Genomic DNA, 22,987 nt, shown 5'->3' with positions numbered 1-22,987 from the left:
ACTCTTACCATTTGCCACAGCATGGATGGAACTGGAGAGCGGATAAATACCACATAATCTCACTCATTTGTGGAATATAATGAACAACATAAACTGATGAACAAGGACTGATCCAGAGACGGAGAGGCATTGATTGGACTGTCGGGCCTTGAAGGGAAGGTAGGGGAGGGTGGCGGTAAGGGGGAAAGATCAACCAAAGGACTTACAGGCAAGCATATAGCCTAACCAATGGACACGGACAACGGGGGGGGGGTGGGGGTGGGGGCATGAGCGGGGGGGGGGGAGTAGAGGGTAACGTGGGGACAAGGACACATATGTAATATCTTAATCAATAAAAAATATATTAAAAATAAAATAAAATATATTTTTAAAAAATAAAAAAAAACTTTACTTAAAGTTTTAAGTCTTAAACTATAGGTACGTTGAATAAAACTTGGTATCATACTTAATAACAATATTATTTATTGATAAAATTAAATTCCTTACAATTTACCTTACAATATCCATAAAATTAAATCATGACAATGAGTGACAAACACTAATGTGAACAATAGCCTTGCATCTCCTTAGAAAGTTTAGGCAAGTCAGGTTTGTATGTTGTTTTTAATTTAGGCACGATTCCAGGTTCTCATCAATAAGACAACTTCTCAATTTACTCTTGATAAGGTTCATGCTTGAAAATGATTGTTTGCGTAAATATTTAGACCGGAATAAGGAAAGAAGAGCAAATGCTAGTTTTTTCAGTTGATTATATGAGTCAGGAATACTATTCCAGGTGTTAAAAATCAACATATCTTCCTTCTCCAGGTCTTTCAAAGCAGACCACTTGTGCTGTGGACTAAGTTCACTAACCACTGCACAATGAGGCTGCTGACTGACTGGCTCACTCAACTCATGCATGAATCGTGCGCGCCTCCCCTGCGCTGCGTATCCCGCGGCCTGCCTGCACCATGTCTCCCGTCGCCCGACTGACCAACACCCCCCACTTCTTCTAATGCCACTTCTTCAAAATAGACTCACTCAGGCCAAAAACGGACTTCTGCGCATGGGCCACGAAGTTTCAATCGCACTGTACGTGCGTGCCCGCACGTGGTATTTTGTGGAAGAGCCACACTCAAGGAGCCAAAGAGCCGCATGTGGCTTGCGAGCTGTGGTTTGCTGACCACTGGGCTAGTAGAATTAGGAAGAGTCCTGGAAGAAAGTAAGTATGGAAAAGGCTGGCTTATGAAGGCCTTAGGGGGGAAAAGTAATTTTCAGATCATCACTCACTATCTCCAATTATGGTGCAATTAAGGCTCAGATAGGGCCAAGGCCAGAAGTAGACCTAGGACCAAAATTTACAAAGCAATCTGGCCGTTCTCTTGTTAAAAGGGGCAAGAGGAACTCTTCTGTGCTCACGCAGACACACACACACACACACACACCTTTGAAGTAAATAGCACTATATGCAGCTAGTCAAGGATTTGGACTTCACAATTTTAGCTACCGTTCTCTTTCCATCAGATATGCAAAAATATACTATAATGTTCACATAGGAACATGTATTTGCATGCAATGTTATATATGCTATATTTGTGGCAAATTTAAGACCTCACTTATTTTAATTTTTCCATAGTTACCCTTCGGGATTAATGTGCTATATTTTATTTGAGGATAAAGATGACACAACATTTAAGAAGTAGTTAAAGTAATTATATGGCCACTTTTATTTATTTTTTAGTTTTTAGTCTGGTCACTTTAAAACCTTAGGACTTTAGGGAATTTTTTTCTACCCAATTTATAAAAAGACATACTTTAAGATGGCAATGGAGAATATTCTTTGGGCCTGCCCAGTGTGGCTCAGTAGTTGAGCAATGACCCAGGAACCAAGAGGTCCCCAGTTCAATTCCCAGTCAGGGCACATGCCCAGGCTGCAGGCTGGATCCCTAGTGTGGGCATGCAGGAGGCAGCTGATTAATGTTTCTACCTCTCTATCCCCTCCTCTCGCTCTCAAATCAATAAAAACATATTGTAAAAAAGAATATTAATTAAAAGTGCTGGAAAAAAATAAGTGTACTCTCCAAAATTAATTTTTGTACACTTACTAATTTGTGTTTTTATCCATAGTATAATTAGTATCATATTCTTTAAGGCGTTTTTACTAGGTTTCTCCATATATTTTTTAAAGAAACAGGAGTAAAACCCCATAAAATAATTGTGCTTTAGTCACAGAATAATCTGACTTCTATATTTATTTTTTTAACTAGACTATAAACTCCTGTATGATAGGAACTGTGTCTTATTACTCTTGCTTTCTCAGCAATTGTCAATATGCCATAATGGTAGATATATAATAAATGTCTGTTGCATTAATAGATGAATTTTATAAAGAAAGAAAAAGAACCCTGTGGTTTGAGAGAAAAGTTTCTAGATTCATTTGATATTAGACCTGAGAAGAACCTTAGAGATTATTCAGTTCAATCCCCTAGTTTTAGAGATAAATTTTAGAGTAACTAAAGACTAAGCTAGTTAGGGATACAGCCAGGACTAGGTTGCATCTCCTAAATATTCCTTCTATGTTTTTTGGGTAAGAGGTGTGAAGTGGTGGCAAGAATGTAAGCTTTGGAATCAGAAAGATAATTCATATCCCAGCTCTCACTTACTGTCTGAATTTGAATAAGTTGTATAATTATGAAACTCTGTTTCTACATTTGTAAAATTGAGTACAATTTAACTTACTGGACTATAGTGAAAATTAAATGAGATAATGTATATAAATTTGCTGAGTACAGAACACGGTGCATAGTCAATACTTAATAACTAGAAGCTTCTATGATTATTACATTATTTTGCTTCTATTTTGCTATTCCCATAAACTACTGAAAGTATTTCCTTTAATTGGTGCAGTAATAACTACAAAACAACTGGAAAAATGATTTATTGGCAAGTCTTTATTATAGTGATGTACTAAAATTTATTTTTTTATTGTAGCAATATAATAGTACCAGACTGTATTGAGTATTTTTAATACCATTATGCAAATAGTGTAAAACAATGATTCTCAAAAATAGTAATAAGAATGAAACTGACAATTTATATGGGACAGAAAAAAATGGCACAGGCCACCTACTAAATTTTCAAAGGTTATATTGAATAATGCTTGCTGTAGATCAGAATTGACAAACTACAGCATGTAGACCAAATCTGATGCAATTGTTTTTGTAAAATCAAACTTTACTGAAACAATTCCATTTGTTTACATATTGTCTATGATTACTTTTGTATTATATCAGCAGAGTTGAGTAGCTGTAGCAAAAACCAAATGGCAGGCAAAGCCTAAAATATTTACTATATGACCTTTGACAAAGTTTTCTGTGCCCTGCTGCAGATCATGGCAAGTACATTAAAAATATTTTTTTCTAAAATGTGTAAACCATTTGTCCACCAGATATATTTGCAACTAAGATTTAAAATTGAACTTACAACTTAGGCTTTTCTGTTAAACAGAGGCCAGAATAATAGTAACTTGTATGTTTTAATATATTTATCCAACAGTGCCATTTGACAGCATTTTACAACCTGTACATAATAGTATTAATAGTTTTCTACAAACTTCTTTAATATTCTTTTATAATATAATATTTTCCTATAAAATGAGATTTAGAACATTTTTTTACAGGGATTTCTTACTCTTTTCCCTTATTATAGACACTAAACAATTTTGAGGAAAAATTAATTTGGTACTAGTAAGTCACAGGCAGGATATTTACCATTTAAGTTATTAGTAGCACTATATATTTATACAGAAATATTTATGTCCCTAATGTTGGAAGTGTAAAATATACCCATTTCGCTCAGGGTCCTTACATAAACAATGATGATTCCTTTAGAAATTGCCTGGTAAAGAGAAACAACATTACCAGAAATTGAAGCTAGTATCACTGTTAGATTTGATGTTACTCTGCTAGTTTTGTATTTTTCTGCATCAAGACTAGATAAACAACAGATGGGTTGCCTTGTGTGGCTGAAAGAATACAAATAATGTTTTTTGTTTGTTTTCTATAAAGATATATATTTTTAGAATTCTACAAATGGTTCTAATGTGAACTTCATAGTCTTAACTAAGTTGCTTGTATTATAGTAACATATTTCTACTACTGAAACAGGTTCTATTATCAAAATTTCTTGGGATATATAGCATTGCATTAGATGGCTGAGAGGTGAAAAAAATGAAGGGACACATTAGGTAAGAATATGTGCGCTTTTGAAAATAAATATTTAAACAAAAAAAAATTTGTTTCTAGTACAGAATATAGGGTTAATATATTCCTTCCTCGAGCTTCAAGAAATATGTAGTTATAGCAATAAAATACTGAAATTTTCCTTTTTGCAAGGCACTCTAATAAGAGGTTTAAATTTATTATCTCCTTTAATCTTCATAGCCACCCATGAGGTACATATTACTATATATGTCACATATTATTTCCTGCATTTTACATGAGGAAACCAGGCTCAGAATGTTAGAGACAGGACATCAACCTAGCCTATCTGCCTTTAAATACCATGTATGTATGTATGTATGTATGTATATATGTATGTATATTTTAGAGAGAGAGAGAGGGGGAGAAGAGAAAAGGAGGGAGAGAAACATCGATATGAGAGAGAAACATCAATCAGCCGTCTCCTGTACACACCCCAACAGGGGATTGAATCTGAAACCCAGGCATGTGCCCTGACTGGGAATAAAACCCATGACCCTTTGGTGTAAGGGATGATGCTCCAACAAACAGTGCCACACTGACCAAGGCTAAAGCCCCCCACCCTTTTTTTTTAAACCAATACTATGTATGTTATATTGAAACGCTTTTCTAGAAATAACAACCTTTGAGACTTATAACTCTTTCATAAAATACTTTAAGCTTCTTAAAAGGTACTAAATAGAGGAAATTATTTTTAAAGAAAAAAAACACACAACAAAACACCAAAATACCTAGAAAATTACTAATGTGTTAAATAGTATATCAGGTGGAAGTGTACTCTAGGAATAAACTGTACTGATTTTAAATAGTAAAATAGATATTCTGACAACTAGGGCTAAATTTCATAATTCTGGATTTAGGCATTACATATTACTTGTTCAAGTATTATTTAATACACATTTTAAGAAAGTGTTCTTGCTAAAATCAGTATAAAGGTTGTTGTTTTTTTATTGATTTCAGAGAGGAAGGGAGAGGGCGAGAGAGAGAGAAACATCAATGATGAGAGAGAATCATTGATCCACTGCCTCCTGCACGCTCCCCATTGGGGATCGAGCCTGCAACCCGGGCATGTGCCCTTGACCAGAATCGAAACTGGGACCCTTCAGTCTGCAGGCTGACACTCTATCCACTGAGCCAAACCAGCCAGAGCTAGTGTCAAGTATTTTAAAATCTACGCAATAAACTTCTATTTACAGCAAGGATACTATTTTAAATATTTTTAAATTCCTTATACCAGTGGTCGGCAAACTCATTAGTCAACAGAGCCAAATATCAACAGTACAACGATTGAAACTTCTTTTGAGAACCAAATTTTTTAAACTTAAACTATATAGGTAGGTACATTGTTATTAACTTAATTAGGGTACTCCTAAGCTGGCCTTTGCTAAAAACGTCCTCAATCTGATTGAGGTACGTTCGCTGAGGTCGACCCCTTCCAACTCTCCCATCCACACTCGTCTTGTATACTTGTTTCGTCTATCTCCTTTCATTCATCCTCTCTATATGTCCAAACCATCTCAATATACCTTTCTCAATCCTCGACACTACATCTTCTTTCACTCCACAATGTTCCCTAAAATTAACTTAATAAACTTTACTTAAAGTTTTAAGTCTTGAACTATAGGTATGTCGAATAAAATGATATCATACTTAATAACGATATTATTTATTGATAAAATTAAATACCTGTAGGATCTGCAGCTGGTTGGAAAAATACAGGTAATTTTATGCTTCGAGTAGGTACTTTTCACCCGCACGCTATCTGCAGATGTGACTTGCACTAACCACTGCACAATGAGACTGCTGACTGACTGGCTCACTCAACTCGTGTATGAATGGCGCGCGCCTCCCCCGCGCTGCGTATCCAGTGGCCCGCCTGCATGGCATCTCCCGTCACCCGACCCACCGACACCCACCCACTTCTTCTAACGCCACTTCTTCAAAATAGATTCACCCAGGCCGAAAACGGACTTCTGCGCATGGGGCACAAAGTTTCAATCGCACTGTACGTACGTGCCCGCACGTGGTATTTTGTGGAAGAGCCACACTCAAGGAGCCAAAGAGCCACATGTGGCTCGCGAGCCGCAGTTTGGCGACCACTGCTTTATACAATCCCATTTTTCTTCAAATTATGGACTTAAATACATGCCATTTGCATTAAACACAACTGACATTTTGAAACATGTGATCAACTGCTTCCCAAACTGATTTTTCAAATATTTGAAACCTTCAGTAATATAAGAAATGACTATAAAGCAACCTCTATAAGCAAAATATTAAAACATTATTCTCTAAGTCACATAGCAGGCTACTGTAAAGAAAACATCATTGCTCAATACATTTTAAAACATCTCAGAGCCTGCTAAGTATTCTTTTAGGCAAGTTCAGTGATAGTAAATCTGTTCAATTATGTGTGGCTATTACTTCAAATAGGAATTTAGTATCTCTGGTACTCAATTCACAAGTCTATGTAAGATTCTTCTTAGTAAAATTGTGAATGAAAACTAATATTAAAATTCTAATATCAGAATGTTAAAAAATCAAAGGAGAACAAATATATGGTATCACTTAAAAGGGGTACCTAGAGTACCTAAGGAGTACTCTAGGAGTTAATGTGAAAAGCACCCCCTTTCATTGGGAAAACTTTTCTATGAAGGAAGAAAGGCCAGAGATTTTCCCAACTTGAATGAATAAAAGGTTCTACAAAATAGAACCAGAGTCATAGAAGCATCCAACAGACTGTCCACCCTATGAGGGAAGCCGGGAGTGAGCGGGTAAGAGATCAACCAAAGGACTTGTATGCATGCACATGAGCAAAACCAATGGACACAGAAAGGGTGTGTGTGTGTGGGGGGACTGGGGGGTGAGGGCATGTGCTGGAGGATGGGGGCAGTCGGGGAGAGGTCAATGGGGGGGAAAAGGAGACTAAGGAGTACAGGCATACCTGATCTTATTGCACTGCTTTATTGCACTTTACAGATAATGCGTTTCTCACAAATGGAAGGCAAGACCCTTCACCTGCAAAAAGATTATTACTATCTGAAGGCCCAGGTTAGCATTTTTTTTGCAATAAATAAATAAATGTTTTCATTAAGGTATGTACATTATTTTTTTAGACACAATGCTATTGCACACTTAATAGACTATAGTATAGTGTAAGTGTAATTTTATATACACAGTAAAACCAAAAAATTCCTGTGATACTTGCAGTGATCTCATCTGGTCTGGAAATGAACCTGCAATATCTCCAATGTATGCTTGTAGTCAAATTCACAGACACATTAAGTAACGATGGCTGCCAGAGGCTGGGAGGCAGGTAGGAAAGGGGAGTTATTGACTAATGTGTAAAGTTTCAGTTTAGAAATATGAAAAAATTTCTGGAGATGGATGGTGCTGATAGTTGCACAAAATGTAAAAGTACTTTATGCCACAGAATTGTACACTTTAAATGGTAAATTTTGTTACCATTTCTGGGGGGGATATTTTACCACAGTTAAAAAAAAAAAACACCCTAGGTGACTGGCTCTATAATTTGTCGGTAGTCTCTAGTTTGGGTGGGCTATACTTAGCTGACCCCTGAGCTAATGTTATTCTGTGGTAAGTCATATTTCTTTCTGCTTTAACTTTCTCCATCTAGAGTGGCAAGAATGAAGCGATACTATCAATTTCATAAGGTTGTTGTGGGTATCAAATAAAATCACAGATTTACTCACAATAAAGTTTATATAAATAATAACAGTTCATATTTATAACACTTTATCTTTTTTGAACAATTCAGATTTAACTCAATATCTATTACTTAAGATTGAAAAGCAAGAGTCACAAGGGAATTCATGGAATTCATACACAGAATAAAGCTTTAATCATACTGCACTAATCTTCCAAAACAACCTCTGAACTTTTATGAAGAAAAAAGTTAATACTAATTCTGGGAAAGAAAAATACTGCAGGGAATAAAAATGCAAGTATGGAATATCAATCTATGAGGTGTTAATGTGAAAAGCACCCCCTTTCATTGGGAAAACTTTTCTATGAAGGAAGAAAGGCCAGAGATTTTCCCAACTTGAATGAATAAAAGGTTCTACAAAATAGAACCAGAGTCATAGAAGCATCCAACAGACTGTCCACCCTATGAGGGAAGCCGGGAGTGAGCGGGTAAGAGATCAACCAAAGGACTTGTATGCATGCACATGAGCAAAACCAATGGACACAGAAAGGGTGTGTGTGTGGGGGGGGGCGGGGGAGGGTGAGGGCATGTGCTGGAGGATGGGGGCAGTCGGGGAGAGGTCAATGGGGGGGAAAAGGAGACTTATGTAGTACTTTAAACAATAAAGAATTTAAACTTTAAAAAATGCATAAATTGTAAGTAACTTAGCTACAGATAATCTTAAAAAATATATAAAATAAATAAAGTTGTTTGGAGCTACCAGGTAAGTATGAAAAACTGAATGAGTGACCAACATGGCTAATAATAGTTTTTTGGCTGTAGCTGGTTTGGCTCAGTGGATAGAGCATTGGCCTGCGGACAAAAGGGTCCCGGGTTTGATTCTAGGTCAGGGCATATGCCCGGGTTGCAGGCTCAATCCTCAGTGGGGGACGTGAAGGAGGCGGCCAATCAATGATTCTCTCTCATCATTGCTGTTTCTATCTCTCTCTCCCTCTCCTTTCCTCTCTGAAATCAATAAAAAAAATATTTTTAAGAAATAATGTTTTTTTGGTTAAACTTTAAGTGACTAATAAAAACACTTCAAAAACCAGGAAATAGTTACAATGCATGAGTTGAATTTTCAAGTAGCTAGAAAAATAAAGTATAGTTGACCACTGAACAACACAGGTTTGAACTGAGTGGGTCCATTTATATGCAGATTTTTTACAATAAATATACAGCCAGCCCTTTGTTTCACAACCGAGTTTTATAACCCTAGACTTAACCAACTGCTAATTGTATGTATGCATTGTTTTGGGGGAATCAAAAGTTATATGAAGGTTTTCAACTGCGTGGGGGCTGGCACCCCTAACCTCCACATTGTTCAACCATCAACTATAATTCTAAAGAAAAGCAATAGGAAGAAAGTAAGGTAAGAACAGAAATAACTGAATTAAAATTATAATCCTCTGGTAAGACTGATCAAGAGAGGGGAAAAAAATAGATTACACATTAGGAGCCAAAATAGGAAATAGTAACAATTTTCAAAATTAAAAAATGTGAATAACCTTATACCAATTTATTTGAAATATTTTTCTAGAAAAATATAAATTCTCAAAAATGCCTCAAGAAGAAATATAAGACCTGAATAAAACATTGCTATTAAAGAAATTGAAGTGGTAGTTTAAAAAACCTAGTGATTCCCAAAACGTCTCTCACCTTACTTCTACAATACTATGACACAGAGTTTTTACAGGATATACTAACCCTTTTAAAGAGCAGAGAGCCCTTTATTATGTAAACTGTTTCAGAGAAACAAACCTCACTTTATGAAGCTATTATAACCTCAACACCCAAACTAGACAGGGACAGTACAGAAAAGTAAAAATTATCATCATCTATCTCATTTATGAGTGTACAGTTGTCTCCCATATCTGTAGTTTCACTTTCTGCAGTTCTAATTACCTGTAGAGCCACAGTCCAAAAATATTAAATAGAAAATTCCAGAAATAAACAATTTATAAATTTTAAATGGCACACTATTCTGAGTAGCATGATAAAATCTAGCACTGTCCTGCTCCAGCCTGCCCAGGACATGAATCATCCTTTTGTCCAACATCTCCACACTGTCTATAATACATGCCCTTTAGTCACTCGGTAGCCATCTCGGTTATCAGATCAACTATCTCAGTACCACAGTGTTTGTGTTCAAGTAGCCTTTATTTTAGTTAATGGCCCCAAAGGGCCAGAGTAGTGATGTTGACAATTCAGATGTGCCTAAGAGAAGATGTGTGTACTTCCTTTCCATGAAAAGTCAAGTAATTGTTCTATTTTATTAGTAGTTATTATCATTAATCTCTTACTGATATCAACTTATAAATTAAACTTTATCATAGATGTGTATTATAAAACAAAATATAGTATATACAGGGTTCAGAACTATCTGTGGTTTCAAACCTCCACAGGAGTCTTGGAACACATCCCCTGTGGATATTGGGGGACTACTGTAGATGCAAAAATCTTAAATAAAACATAAGAACTGGAAAGCAAGCAAGAGACAAAGATGTCCTTATTTGCAAACAATGGAATTTCTACAAAGAATATCTAAGAGAATCTAAACACAATTAGAACTAATAAAATAATTCACAGAGATGCTCAATATAAGATCAATACACAAAAATCAATCAATGGCATTCTTGTACACCAACAATAACCAATTTAAAATGTAACAGAGAAAATATCTTATTCACAATTGCAACAAAAACTTAAGGTACCCAGAAATGAATGAACATATAAATAAACAAAAATATATGAAAACTCAGTATACAAAAATGGCAATTTCCCCCAGATTCATTTAAAATAAAAAACAAGTTCAATCCAACAGTGTTGTTTATGAATAAATTGCTGGTAAAAATCATACAGAAAAGTGCCAAGATGGCTACAATAATTTTGAAAAACAAGAAGGTAGGGGTAATGTGGAACTGACACAAGGTTATAAAGACCAATGAAACAAAAGAGCCTAAAAATGAAACTTGTATATAACAGAGATTGCATTACAATTCAGAAGGGCTATCTGATAAATGGTGCAGAAAGCATATTGCTTATTCATATGGAAAAATAAAATCATGTTAATCACAACACAAACAAAAACACATTTCAAGGGATTAGAGATATGAATCAAAAATTCAAATTTTAGCCCTAGCTGGTTTGGCTCAGTGGATAGAGCGTTAGTCTGTGGACTGAAGGGTGGTGGGTTCGATTCTGATCAAGGGCATGTACCTTGGTTACAGGCTCAATCCCCGGTCCTATTCAGGGCATGTATAGGAGGCAACCAATCTCTCAGATAGATGTTTATTTCTCTCTCTCTCACCCTCCCTTGTACTCTCTCTAAAAATCCATGGAAAATTATCCTTAGGTGAAGATTAACAAAACAAAACAAAAATAATTCAAATTTTAAAACTGCTAGAAAAAATATAGCAGACCATATTTATGACTTTAGAACTAGGAAATAATTTTTTTAAACACAAAAGGCAAAGAAAACACAAGTTAAAAGAAAAGCTACAGAGCGGGATATCTGCAATAAAAATAAATGGCAAAGAATATCAAGAATATTTAAACTATAACAACAAAAGGCAAATACCTAACAGAGCAATGGACAAAGGTTACAAATAGGCAAATCACAGAACAGAAACCCAATAAACATACAAAAACACGCTCAACCTCATCAAACTCATACTGCACTGAGTGTAAAATTAAAACAACTACTTGAGTTGAAGATGTCTTATAATGCAACAATTTCACATTTTGGTGTATATCCCATGGAAATTCTTATTCATGTACAAGGAAGATAGGTATTACAAGAACATTCATAGCAAAATGGATTGTAATAACAAAAAAACTGGAAACTATATGCCCAGAATATAGTTTCAGAATGAGTGAATAAACTGCAGTATATTTCTACATTAGACTACTAGAGTTAAAAATGAACAAATTAGTGGTACACATATCAACATTTGTATTCTTAAAAACAAAGTTGAGTGAAAAAGCAACCTATAGATTTACCTCATTCCTATGAATTTTTAAAACTTGCAAAACAGCAAGTTTTATAGATACATATTCAGCCACAACATAAAAATATTAGGAAGAGTCCTAGCTTTTTTTTCTCAGTGGTTAGATCACTAGCCTGAGCACTGAAGGGTCCTGGATTTGATTCCGGTCAAGGGCATGTACCCTGGTTGCAGGCTCGATTCCTGCTCCCATTCAGGGAACATGCAGGAGGCAACCAATCTCTCACATCGATGTTTCTCTCTGCTCCCCCCTCTCTTCCACACTCTCTAAAAGTCAATGAAAAAAATATCTTTGAGTGAGGCTTAACAAATATCTATCTATCTATCTATCTATCTACACACACACGTGTGTGTGTGTGTGTGTGTATATATACATATATATCCTATCTAATAATAGACAAACATGGTAATTAACCGTACCTCCGACAAGCTTCCCATTGGCTAATCAGGGCGATATGCAAATTAACTGCCAACCAAGATGGCGGCCAACAGCCAGGCAGCAGAAGCGAACAGGAGGCTTGCTTGCTCCAGTGATGGAGGAAGCCAAGGTTCCCCGCCTGCCGCTGACAGCCTCTGAGCTTGCACTCTAAGCAACTATGTTGCAATTATAGAAGCTAAACAAAACCCATGCTTTCAGCCAGCCGGCCAAGCTGGAGTTGCAACAGTGTTTCAATTATAGAAGCTAAACAAAGCCCAGATTCCTGCTTTCAGTAGCCAAGGTCTCAGAGTTGGAGCCGAGCCTCAGAGCTAAAGATGGCTCTCAGTTCCAGTGACAGCCATAGAAGGTAAATAAATCCCAGAATTAAAAAAAAAAGAAAAAAAGGAGAGGTTGGGAGCTTCAGTCACCCGCCAGCCTGAAAACGGCCCTCAGCCCCCCACCCAGACTGGCCAGGCACCCCAGTGGGGACCCCAACCCTGAACGGGGTGTGACCAGCTGCAAACAGCCATCATCCCCTCATCCAGGCTGGCCAGGCACCCCAGTGGGGACCCCCACCCTGAACAGGGTGTGACCAGCTGCAAAGAGCCATCATCCCCTCATCCAGGCTGGCCAGGCACCCAAGTGGGACCCCCTCCCTGATCCAGGACACCCGTCAGGGCAAACCAGCCGGCCCCCGTCTGTGCACCAGGCCTCTATCCTATACAGTAAAAGGGTAATATGCCTCCCAGCACTGGGATCAGCAGAGCCGCGAGGCCTCCCGAACCCGAGATAAGCGGAGCCGCGAGGCCTCCTGGCACCGGGATCAGCGGAGCAGCGAAGCCTCCCAGCACTGGGATCAGCAGAGCTGCGAGGCCTCCTGGCCCCTGGAGCAGCGTGACAGGGGGCAGGGCCCAAACCCCCTGATCGCCCTGCAGCTCTGTGTGTGACAGGGGGCGGGCCACAACCTCCCTATCCGCCCTGCTCTGTTCGTGACAGGGGAAGGTGCCCCAACCCCCTGAGGCCCTGCTCTGTGCCTGATGGGGGGAGCTCCCCAACCCCCTGATCGGCCCTGCTCTGTGCGTGACAGGGGGGAGCTCCCCAACCCCCTGATTGGCCCTGCTCTGTGCATGACAGGGGGGAGCTCCCCAACCCCCTGATCGGCCCTGCTCTGTGCGTGACAGGGGGGAGCTCCCCAACCCCCTGATCGGCCCTGCTCTTGTGTGTGACAGGGTACGGAGCCCCAACCCCCCTGATGGGCCCCGCTCTGTGCGTGACAGTGGGTGGTGCCGCAACCTCCCCATCAACCCTGCCTTAAGTATGACAGGGGGCGGTGCCCCAATCCCCCAATCGGCCCTACCCTGAGCGTAACTGGGGGTGGCATCGCAACCTCTCGATCCGCCCTGCTCTGTGCATGATAGGGGGTGGCACCCCAACTCCCCAATTGGCCCAGCTCTGAACCCGACCAGGGGCTCCGGAAGTGGCACCTCGGGATTGGGCCTGCCCTCTGCCACCTGGGAGCAGGCCTAAGCCAGCAGGTCGTTATCTCCCGAGGGGTCCCAGACTGTGAGAGGGCACAAGTGGGGCTGAGGGACACCCCTCCCCGGCCAGTGCACAAATTTTTGTGCACCGGGCTCTCTAAAATACTACATATATATATATATATATTAGAAAGAATGATAAATATCACATTTATGAGAAGGGTTACCTCTGGGAAGGGAGAAGGGAAATGGGAATATGAAAGGGAACAGAGAGGTTCATCAACTCTATCCTATCTAATAATAGACAAACATGGTAACTGACCATACCTTCACTACGCCTCCCATTGGCTAATCAGCGTGATATGCAAATTAACAGCCAACAAAGATGGCGGTTAATTTGCATATGTAGCCTCCAAGCGGCGGAGGGAAGACTGAAGGCAAGCCGGAGCAGCTAAGATGGAAGACTGAAGGCGGCTCCGGCCAGAGCAGCGAAGACAGAAGACTGAAGGCGGCTCCGGCCGGAGCAGCGAAGACGGAAGACTGAAGGAGGCTCCAGCTGGAGCGAAGGCCTGCGTCGCGGGTGCCGGAGGAAAACCTGTGCTGGCAGCCAGGAGAAGTGAAGGCCTATTGCACGAATCTCTTCGTGCAATAGGCCTCTAGTCTTTAATAATAGCCAGCCAGCCACATAGATAAAATATAATATTAAATTTCAACATTATGAGTACAGGGGTGTTTGTTATTTTCTATACTTCTACATATTTAAAATATTAACATAAACTTCTTTAAAAGGAAACATTTAAGAAAAATGAACTATAGTATTAACATAAATACATATCAAAAACAGATATATAGTATAATATTTACATACTATCCTATATAACAAAAGCCTCGTATGCTAAGTGTCTGGTCATCTGGTCAGCTGTTCAACCAATCAAAGTGTAATATGCTAATGATATGCTAAGGTCGCTCAACCACTCACTATGACATGCACTGACCACAAAGGGCAGACAGTCGACCAGTCAACCAAGTCGCTATGACATGCACTGATCACCAGGGGGCAGACAGTCAGTGGGACATCCCGAGGGCTCCCAGACTGCAAGAGGGCGCAGGCCGAGCTGAGGGACATCCCCCACCCCTAGTATAGTATAAAACAAAAGTTTTTCATAGCTACATTCACATTGGTAATTGTATAGACTTTCATGGGAATGACACTCCAAATTCAGGATGATGGTTAACTCTGGGCAGGGAATAAGAGAAACAGGACTGGGGAAAGGTACATAGGAAGTTTCAGTCAAATCTAATATGATTTCTCTAAAAAGTCTAAAGCAAATATGGTTTACTAAAGCTTAGTACTGGATGATTTAAAAAACCTATTATTTACATATATGTACGTATGTAAATAGCAAGAGCAGCAACAATAAATGAAGAAAATGATTAAGAAAGCTAACATTTGAGCACTTATATAGTAGGTACTTTTCTAAGTGTCTGCATATATATTAAAAACAACCCTAGGAGATGGATTCCTGCTCCAGAGTTTACAGCTTAATAACTATGTTATTGTTATTATATCATTCTCTATTCCTTTCAGTATGTTGGAAATCCAACATTTCTGTAAGTTGAAAAAATATTTTTAATCTATGACTACAAAGGAATGTATGTGCTCACACATACACACACATATATCTGTATAGCTTAAACTGGTTCTAAAGATGCTAAAAGAATCCTAGGAATGTCTTAAAAATAGCAACATCCCAACTACTCTAATTTACATGTTTGAGGTTTGGTTTTTTTAAAAAAAATACATTTTTATTGATTTCAGAGAGGAAGGGAGAGAAAGAGAGAGAGAAACATAGATGAGAGAGAATCATTGATTGGGTGCCTCCTGTACGACCCCCCACTGGGGATCGAGCCTTCAACCTGAGCATGTGCCTTTGACTGGAATCGAACCTGGGACCCTTCAGTCTGCAGATCGGCACTCTATCCACTGAGCCATATGGACCAGGGCAAGATTTAGTATTTTTTAGATTTTTTTTCATAGTTAAACTTTATTTTTTTAATTACCCTAAGATAATATATATTTGGAATCTTAGATAACTTATATGGGGAAGCATATGATGTAATTCGATCACCTTTTTCTCTTATTAGGGGCAAAATTAGATTATTTTCAGGACTGAAAATTCTTATTAAGAGTTTTTAATAAGTAATTCTGCTAAGAAATATAATACAATTTCAATTATTCATTCTTTCTGATCTCTTTATTTTGAGTTTATTTTTTAAAAGCCAGTAGCTAATATTTATACAATAAAAATATAATTTTGCATAGGACTATTTATACAACAAAATAAAAGGGGAATTGGCATTTTTATTCATCAAATATTTATGAGCTTTGACTATGTGCTAATCACACATTCCTTATTCCCAGTACCACCGTTACCTTTTTTTGTTATTGTTGTTGTTAATCCTCACCCAAGGATATTTTTCCATTGACTTTTAGAGAGTGGAAGGGAGTGGGAGAGATAGAAACATCGATGTGAGAGAGACATGTTGACTGGTTGCCTCCTGCACGTGTCCTGACTGAGACAGAGGATCAAGCCTAAAACCAAGGTACATACCCTTGACCAGACTCAAACCTGGGACCCTTCAGTACAAGGGCCCACACTCTATCCACTGAGCCAAACTGGCTAGGACTATTACCATTTCTTACGTCTCTTCTTCTCAATCTATACACCCACATTCTCAATGGTATTATCTATCTACTAACCTACAGAATATGCATTAAAAATATGAAAGCAAAAGAATTTCTTGCTTTCAAAGAATTCACCATCTAGCAGGAGAAATAGACAAGTAAAATACATAAGTACTTTAAGAAAGACATTTAAAAGGTATTAGAGAAACATAAGGGTTGGGATAGATGAAAAGGTGGCTGGTGTACTTCCGAGAATAGGAAACCTGGAACATGATGAACAGGAGACAACTCTTTCAAAAAAATTCGTCTTAAAAGGAAGAAGAGAGGGTAATAGCTAGTGGCATAGTTCCAGAGAAGGTTTTAAGATGAGAGAGATAAATACTTAGCATCAACTCCTCTGAATTACTTTCCTTGTTCCACTTCTCTCCTAGGACCTAAATCCCAGGTGAGTGTGAGCAAGCTACTATACATTTCTAAGCCTCAAAGGAGACAGATGCTTAAGAACTTTATAGAGGGAACCTGAAAATGATCTCTAAAGTTTTTTCAAGATCTAAAATTCTAAGATTCTATTATTATGATTACCTAATCTCTTTAAACCAGCGGTTCTCAACCTGTGGGTCGCGACCCCTTTGGGGGTCAAATGACCCTTTCACAGGGGTCGCCTAAGACCATCGGAAAACACATACATAATTACATATTATTTTTGTGATTAATCACTGTGCATTAATTATGTTCAATTTGTAACAATGAAAATACATCCTGCATATCAGATATTTACATTATGATTCATAACAGTAACAAAATTACAGTTATGAAGTAGCAACGAAAATAATTTTATGCTTGGGGATCACCACAACATGAGGAACTGTATTAAAGGGTCGCGGCATTAGGAAGGTTGAGAACTACTGCTTTAAACTAAAAAGTAAATCACAAAATATTCAGTATGCAAAAGAGAAAACTGAGACCAATTAAGAGATGAACTGGTTTGTACAACTGCATTCTATTATTTTTGCAAAACTGTTAAAACAATTAATTCCTATTTTGAACATCAGTAAAATTTCTATAAAAAGACAGTACCTTTTTACCAGAGTTGGTAAAGTGCTTCTTCCCCTCAAACCTGTGGAGTTTTAAAGAATCAACAAGCAACTATTTTGTAATAACAGATGTAAATTGCTTAAAAGCCCATACCTTAAAGTGGTAAAAGTCTTATTTTAAAAGGAAGATGTTTACAGAAATATATGCATGACATTATTACAATATATTTGTTCATTATCGTTCGCTTTAAAACTTTATATACAAATTGAAGGTTCATGAATTTTTTTAAAACCCCAGCTAAGATTAGCTCTTCATAGTAATATGCCTTCTTTTCACTATTACACAAAATTTAGAACAAGGTTTCCCTTACCTGATATGGACATGGAATGTGATATTCTCTGCAGCGTTCTTGTATCCATGTTGTTTCCCAGATGCCACGGTAAGCTTGCTCATAAAAATAGCATCCAATTACAACCAAGAGTGGTACCAGATAAAGAATGCTGAAAACACCAATCCGGATCATAAACTTCACCAATTTATCTTGGTTCTCCTTTTCTAATGGAATCTCAATTCGAACTCTGTTTAGGGATATAATGCCAGCTAAAAGGAGTGAAACCCCAACTACCACATATAGGCAGAGGGGTGCAAGAACAAAGTATCTCAATGCATCAACATCGTAGAGGCCAACAAAACACACGCCACTGATATTGTCACCTTCAATTTTATTCATCGCTAAAAGGATGATAGTTAGAGTTCCAGGGATGCCCCATGCACTGGCGTGAAACAGCAATGCTTTCTTCTCAATAGCTTCACTACCCCACTTTGGCACGGCTGCCAAGAACCATGTGATGGTAAGAATTACCCACCAAACGCTGCCAGCCATAGTAAAAAAATAAAGTACCATAAAAAGCATGGTACAAGCTTTATTATGAGATCCTTGTGTCACTGTGGAAGCCTTATACTGTGCAGGGCTAGATGCATTGCAGGCTACTCGGTCCTCAAGCAAAAACCCAATGAAGAAAATTAATGATACCATCATGTAGCAGACTGCATAAAATATAATAGGTCTTTCAGGATAACGAAATCTTGTGACATCAATCAAAAAAGTTAAAAAAGTAAACAACGTGGCAGAGAGGCAAATGATTGAGATCAATCCTATGAAATATCGAGCAAATGATAGTTCTTCTCTCCTAAAGTACATATTTGGACAAGGAGGTGAACAATCACGCACGTGCAAAAAAGAATAACCAAGATCAGGATCAATTTTCAACTCCCGGGGACACCAAAAACCATAGTCCCTCTGCACTGCCACTGGGGCTCCTTCAGTAGGATCTCCAGCTAAATTCAGATCCACAAGTCGAGGGTATGGCTCATCACAATCTGGGAACCTATAAAATACAAGATGAGAACCATTTTACTTATTGGGAAATCACTGCTCCTTAACAATTTGGATTTCCAAAATTACCACCTGTGACCTTAATATTTATCTTTACGTACTTAGAGCACATTACAATAAGTAGAAATAAAGTAAATGGTAATATTTTCTCTTTGGTTCACAGAACTAGATTTTCCATAGTTGACCAAAAATGATATTGTTTCATACTTATTTTTGTCTTGGCTTTAAAAACAGAACTCTTGCCGGTTTCATGGATTCAATTCCCAGTCAAGGGCATATACCTTGGTTGAAAGTTCCTTAGCCCCGGTAGGGCTCGATCAGGAGGCAGCCAATCGATGTGTCTCTCTTGTGTCGATGTTTTTCTCTCTCTCTCGCCCTTCTCCCTCCCAGTCTCTCTAGAATTCTTGGGTGAGGATTAAAACGACGACGAAAACAGTACTCTTTTTTAAAATAGTCAAGCATAGCCATCCAAAAAAGGTGTATGCCCAGCCAGCATGGCTCAGTGGTTGAGTGTTACTGGTTGATTCCTGGTTAGAGCACATGCCCAGGGTGCAGGCTCGATCCCCAGCGTGGGGCGTGCAGGGGGCAGCTGATCCATGACTCTCTCTCATCATTGATGTTTCTCTCTCTCTCTCCCTCTCCCTTCTTCTCTGAAATCAATAAAAAAAATTTTTTTAAGGTGTATATATAAACTATTTATTTAGAACAGTTTAGAGCATTGCAAAATATAAAATATATATAGAACAGGTAAAATAAATACATTTAAGTATATAGTTCCAACAGAATAGACGCTAGAAGTTAGTTTGGTCTAACTACAGTATAGTCTTCAACTTACCCTATATTCACATAAGAACTTACTTAAACATAAGTTAAAAATATTCCCTAAATGCATGTTCCAAGGTATTTTGAGTTAGATTAACATTAAAAATCCTTATAAGTGGCTAATATACTAGTTTATATGCATCAAATAGTTTCCAAGGAACTATCACTTATATTGTTTGCCAAATGCATGCATAACCTTATGCTGTAGTGGATTAATCCTTTATTTTTTGATACAAACCATTTTCTTCACAGGGCTTGGAATTATAAAGCCAAAAGACAGAAACTTACTGCATTCAGGCATTTATTGGAATCCTGAAGTATGCCAGGGGTTTAACATAAACAGACAAAAGAACAGGATCTCTATCCTTCAATCTAAAAGGAGATACATACTGGTAAAGACAACAAAAAAGACAGCAATGTGACACATGAAGTAATCAAAATCTATATAAAGTATAAAATGATGTAGAGAAGGATTAATTATTTCAGGAGAAGAGGTTATAAAAGACTCCACAGAATAAGTCTCTTAACATAAAATTTTCAATCAGTATTTGCCAGTATTGGAAGTATGCCAAACAGTATTTTAGAAAGAAATGTAAGCAAAAGCATACAGTGTGTTTAGTACTACTGGAGCATGAGGTGTGCATGACTTGTGACAGGGATGAGATTGGAGAAGCAAGCATATTGCAGAAATGTATGTGTGTGTGTGTGTGTGTGTGTGTGTGTAAAACTGATAAAATTTAAAACCATACAAAGTAATACTATGTATTTTTATGGATGTATTTGTACATATCTAACTTCCAATTCAACACATATACGCCCTTCACTCAAAACCACTCTTGATTTCCACTCCTTAGATTTCTCCATCTCCATAAATGATAATTTCATTCTAGCTGCCTAGGCCAAAAACTTTGGGGTCATCTTCTCTCTCATTTACACTTCAGAGTCTACCAGCAAATCCTGTCATTCTACTCTGTGATATTCCAGAATCTGACCACTTCTCTTTTTCTCCACTGCTGCCCCTCAGTTTGACATTAGTGCCTCTTCCCTGAACTTCCAATTGATCTCCACTTCCATACAGCAGCCACTCCTGTGCTCATGATCATATTTCTTCTGTTCAAAATCCTCTAACAACTTCCCTTCTCACTCTGAGTCAAATTCAAATTCAATTAGAGCTACAAAACTACCACCCCCCCACCCAGTACTTTTCTGATCTTACTTAACCTTTCCATTCTCCCTCCCTCACTTAGCTCCAGCCCCTTTGATCTCTTTGTTCTCTGAATATGCCAAGCGTTCTTCCGCTTCAGAACCTCTGAACTTGCTCCCCTGTTTCTTCTGCCTAGACTATTCTTTCCTAGATATCTGTATTTGTTCTCCCACTTTACTTAGGTCCCTGTTCCAATGCCTCCTTATCAAAAAGGCCTTCCCCAATACCTCCACAGAAAATAGAAAATACAATACTTCCCTGTATTGTATCACTATCACCTAACTCTATTCTTTTTTTAAATTTATCTTTACTGTTGAAAGTATTACAGATGTCCCGTTTCCCCCCCCCCCCCACCCCGCACCCGTTTACCCCCTTCAACCTGTGCCCCACCCCCAGGCCTTCACCACCACATTATTGTCTATATCCATGGGTTATGCATATAATGCATATAAGTTCTTTGATTAATCTTTTCTCACCCACCCAACCACCGTGTCTCCCCTCTGAGATTCATCAGTCTGTTCCATACTTCTATGTCTCTGATCTCTACTCTTAACAGCATTTGTTACCATCTGATATTATCTATTTATCTCCCACCACTAGAATTTTAGCTCCATAAAAACAGAGATGTTTTGTTTACTGTTCATCTTCAACATAGAATAGTGCCCACACACAGAGCACATCCACTTAATATTTGTTAAATTAATGATTATTGAATAAATATATTCATATAACCCTACCCCAAGAAATTAGAAAGATGACTAAGAGCAGTGTGGAAGATAGAGAGAGCTGGGCAAAAATGGGGACAGAGATACCTGTTGAGCCAGAACTAAAACCATGTAAGGCAGTGAGAATGTGACAGCTATGAAATTAGTTACATGGGATTTATAACTGATTAAACGTGGAAGTTAAGGTCAATAAAGTTGGAAGATGACTTCCAGGCAATAAAAAAATGATCTAGGAATAAAGTAAATTTTGAACATGTTGAAACTGAGTTATCTGAGACAAATTCAAGCCAGCATTTCCAATGGCTTTGGATATGCAGATATAGAATTTGGTAGGAAGATAATCAAAGCTACAGATTTAGATTTAGTAGTCATCAGTATATGAATAAAAGTTTAAACCAGTAAGATGATATTATCTGGGGGAAGCATGTAGAATCAAAGAGAATAGGAACAGAACTCTGAGAAGCACCAGTGTTTAATAGTCAGAAAGCAGTAAAGGATCCAATAAAGAAAATTGAAAGGATTGGTTTGAGATGTAACAGTCTACAACGGTTCACATATGATGGCCTAACTGGTTTTTAGGAGAGGACAGGTTGAGGTTAAGGGGAATAAAGGTTAAATAGAGAATAAAAGTGAAATGAGTTTGAAATGAATTATATAGATTTAGCTTAGGTGCTTAGGGGGACGAGCACAAATTTCCCTACTGACCAAAGACAAACAGCAAACAGAATTGCTATGGTTTGAATCATTAAATAATAGCACAGGTAATTTATAAAACATTGGTTGAATCAATCAGTTTGGGGATCTGAGCAAATATAGTAGAAGAAATAAATTAAAAATGCTAGCAAAAGTGTTATTTCAAGTGATGGACCACAAAGCTTAAGCTACGTAAGGAAATAATTAAGATCAGGAAGGTGTCTATTGGGAGAGTAAAAAAACACAAAAGTCTAGGGGTGTCCATGAAGCGAAGATGGGTACAGTAGAAACAAAAATATGAGAGATGTGGAAGAATGAAGAGTTGTTATGAAAGACCAGCTTGCCAGGATTTAAGCTTTCAGAGTTAGGCAATCCCAAGCAATAGTGAGGACATAAAATAGATTTAATCTTATCAAAATAAAGACATAAAGATCATAATGAGATTTCTATACATGTATATACACTTTTAACATAAAAAGACCACTAAATATGAGAGTTAGATACAAAAAACAAGACAGGATTCTGGCCCAGTCAAAAAATTTACAAACTTCTGAAGAGGTACTATAAACACAATCAGGT

At 38.0% G+C, this 22,987-nt stretch overlaps 1 protein-coding gene across 1 annotated transcript in view; it reads right to left on the bottom strand.

Annotated features, from left to right (window-relative positions):
• FZD3 (frizzled class receptor 3) overlaps positions 1–22,987 on the bottom strand; it is a 133,959-nt gene that overhangs the window by 70,757 nt on the left and 40,215 nt on the right. Inside the window, exon 5 of the mRNA XM_081092871.1 lies at positions 17,939–18,956. Coding sequence (XP_080948997.1) covers positions 17,939–18,956 — 1,018 coding nt within the window. The remainder of the gene's footprint in view (positions 1–17,938; positions 18,957–22,987) is intronic.

This window comes from Myotis nattereri (assembly GCF_964212035.1).
Source record: "Myotis nattereri genome assembly, chromosome: 5".
Lineage (NCBI taxonomy): Eukaryota > Metazoa > Chordata > Mammalia > Chiroptera > Vespertilionidae > Myotis > Myotis nattereri.
The sequence above is the reverse complement of the archived record's forward strand: the minus strand, read 5'-3'. Positions and strand labels throughout refer to the sequence as shown.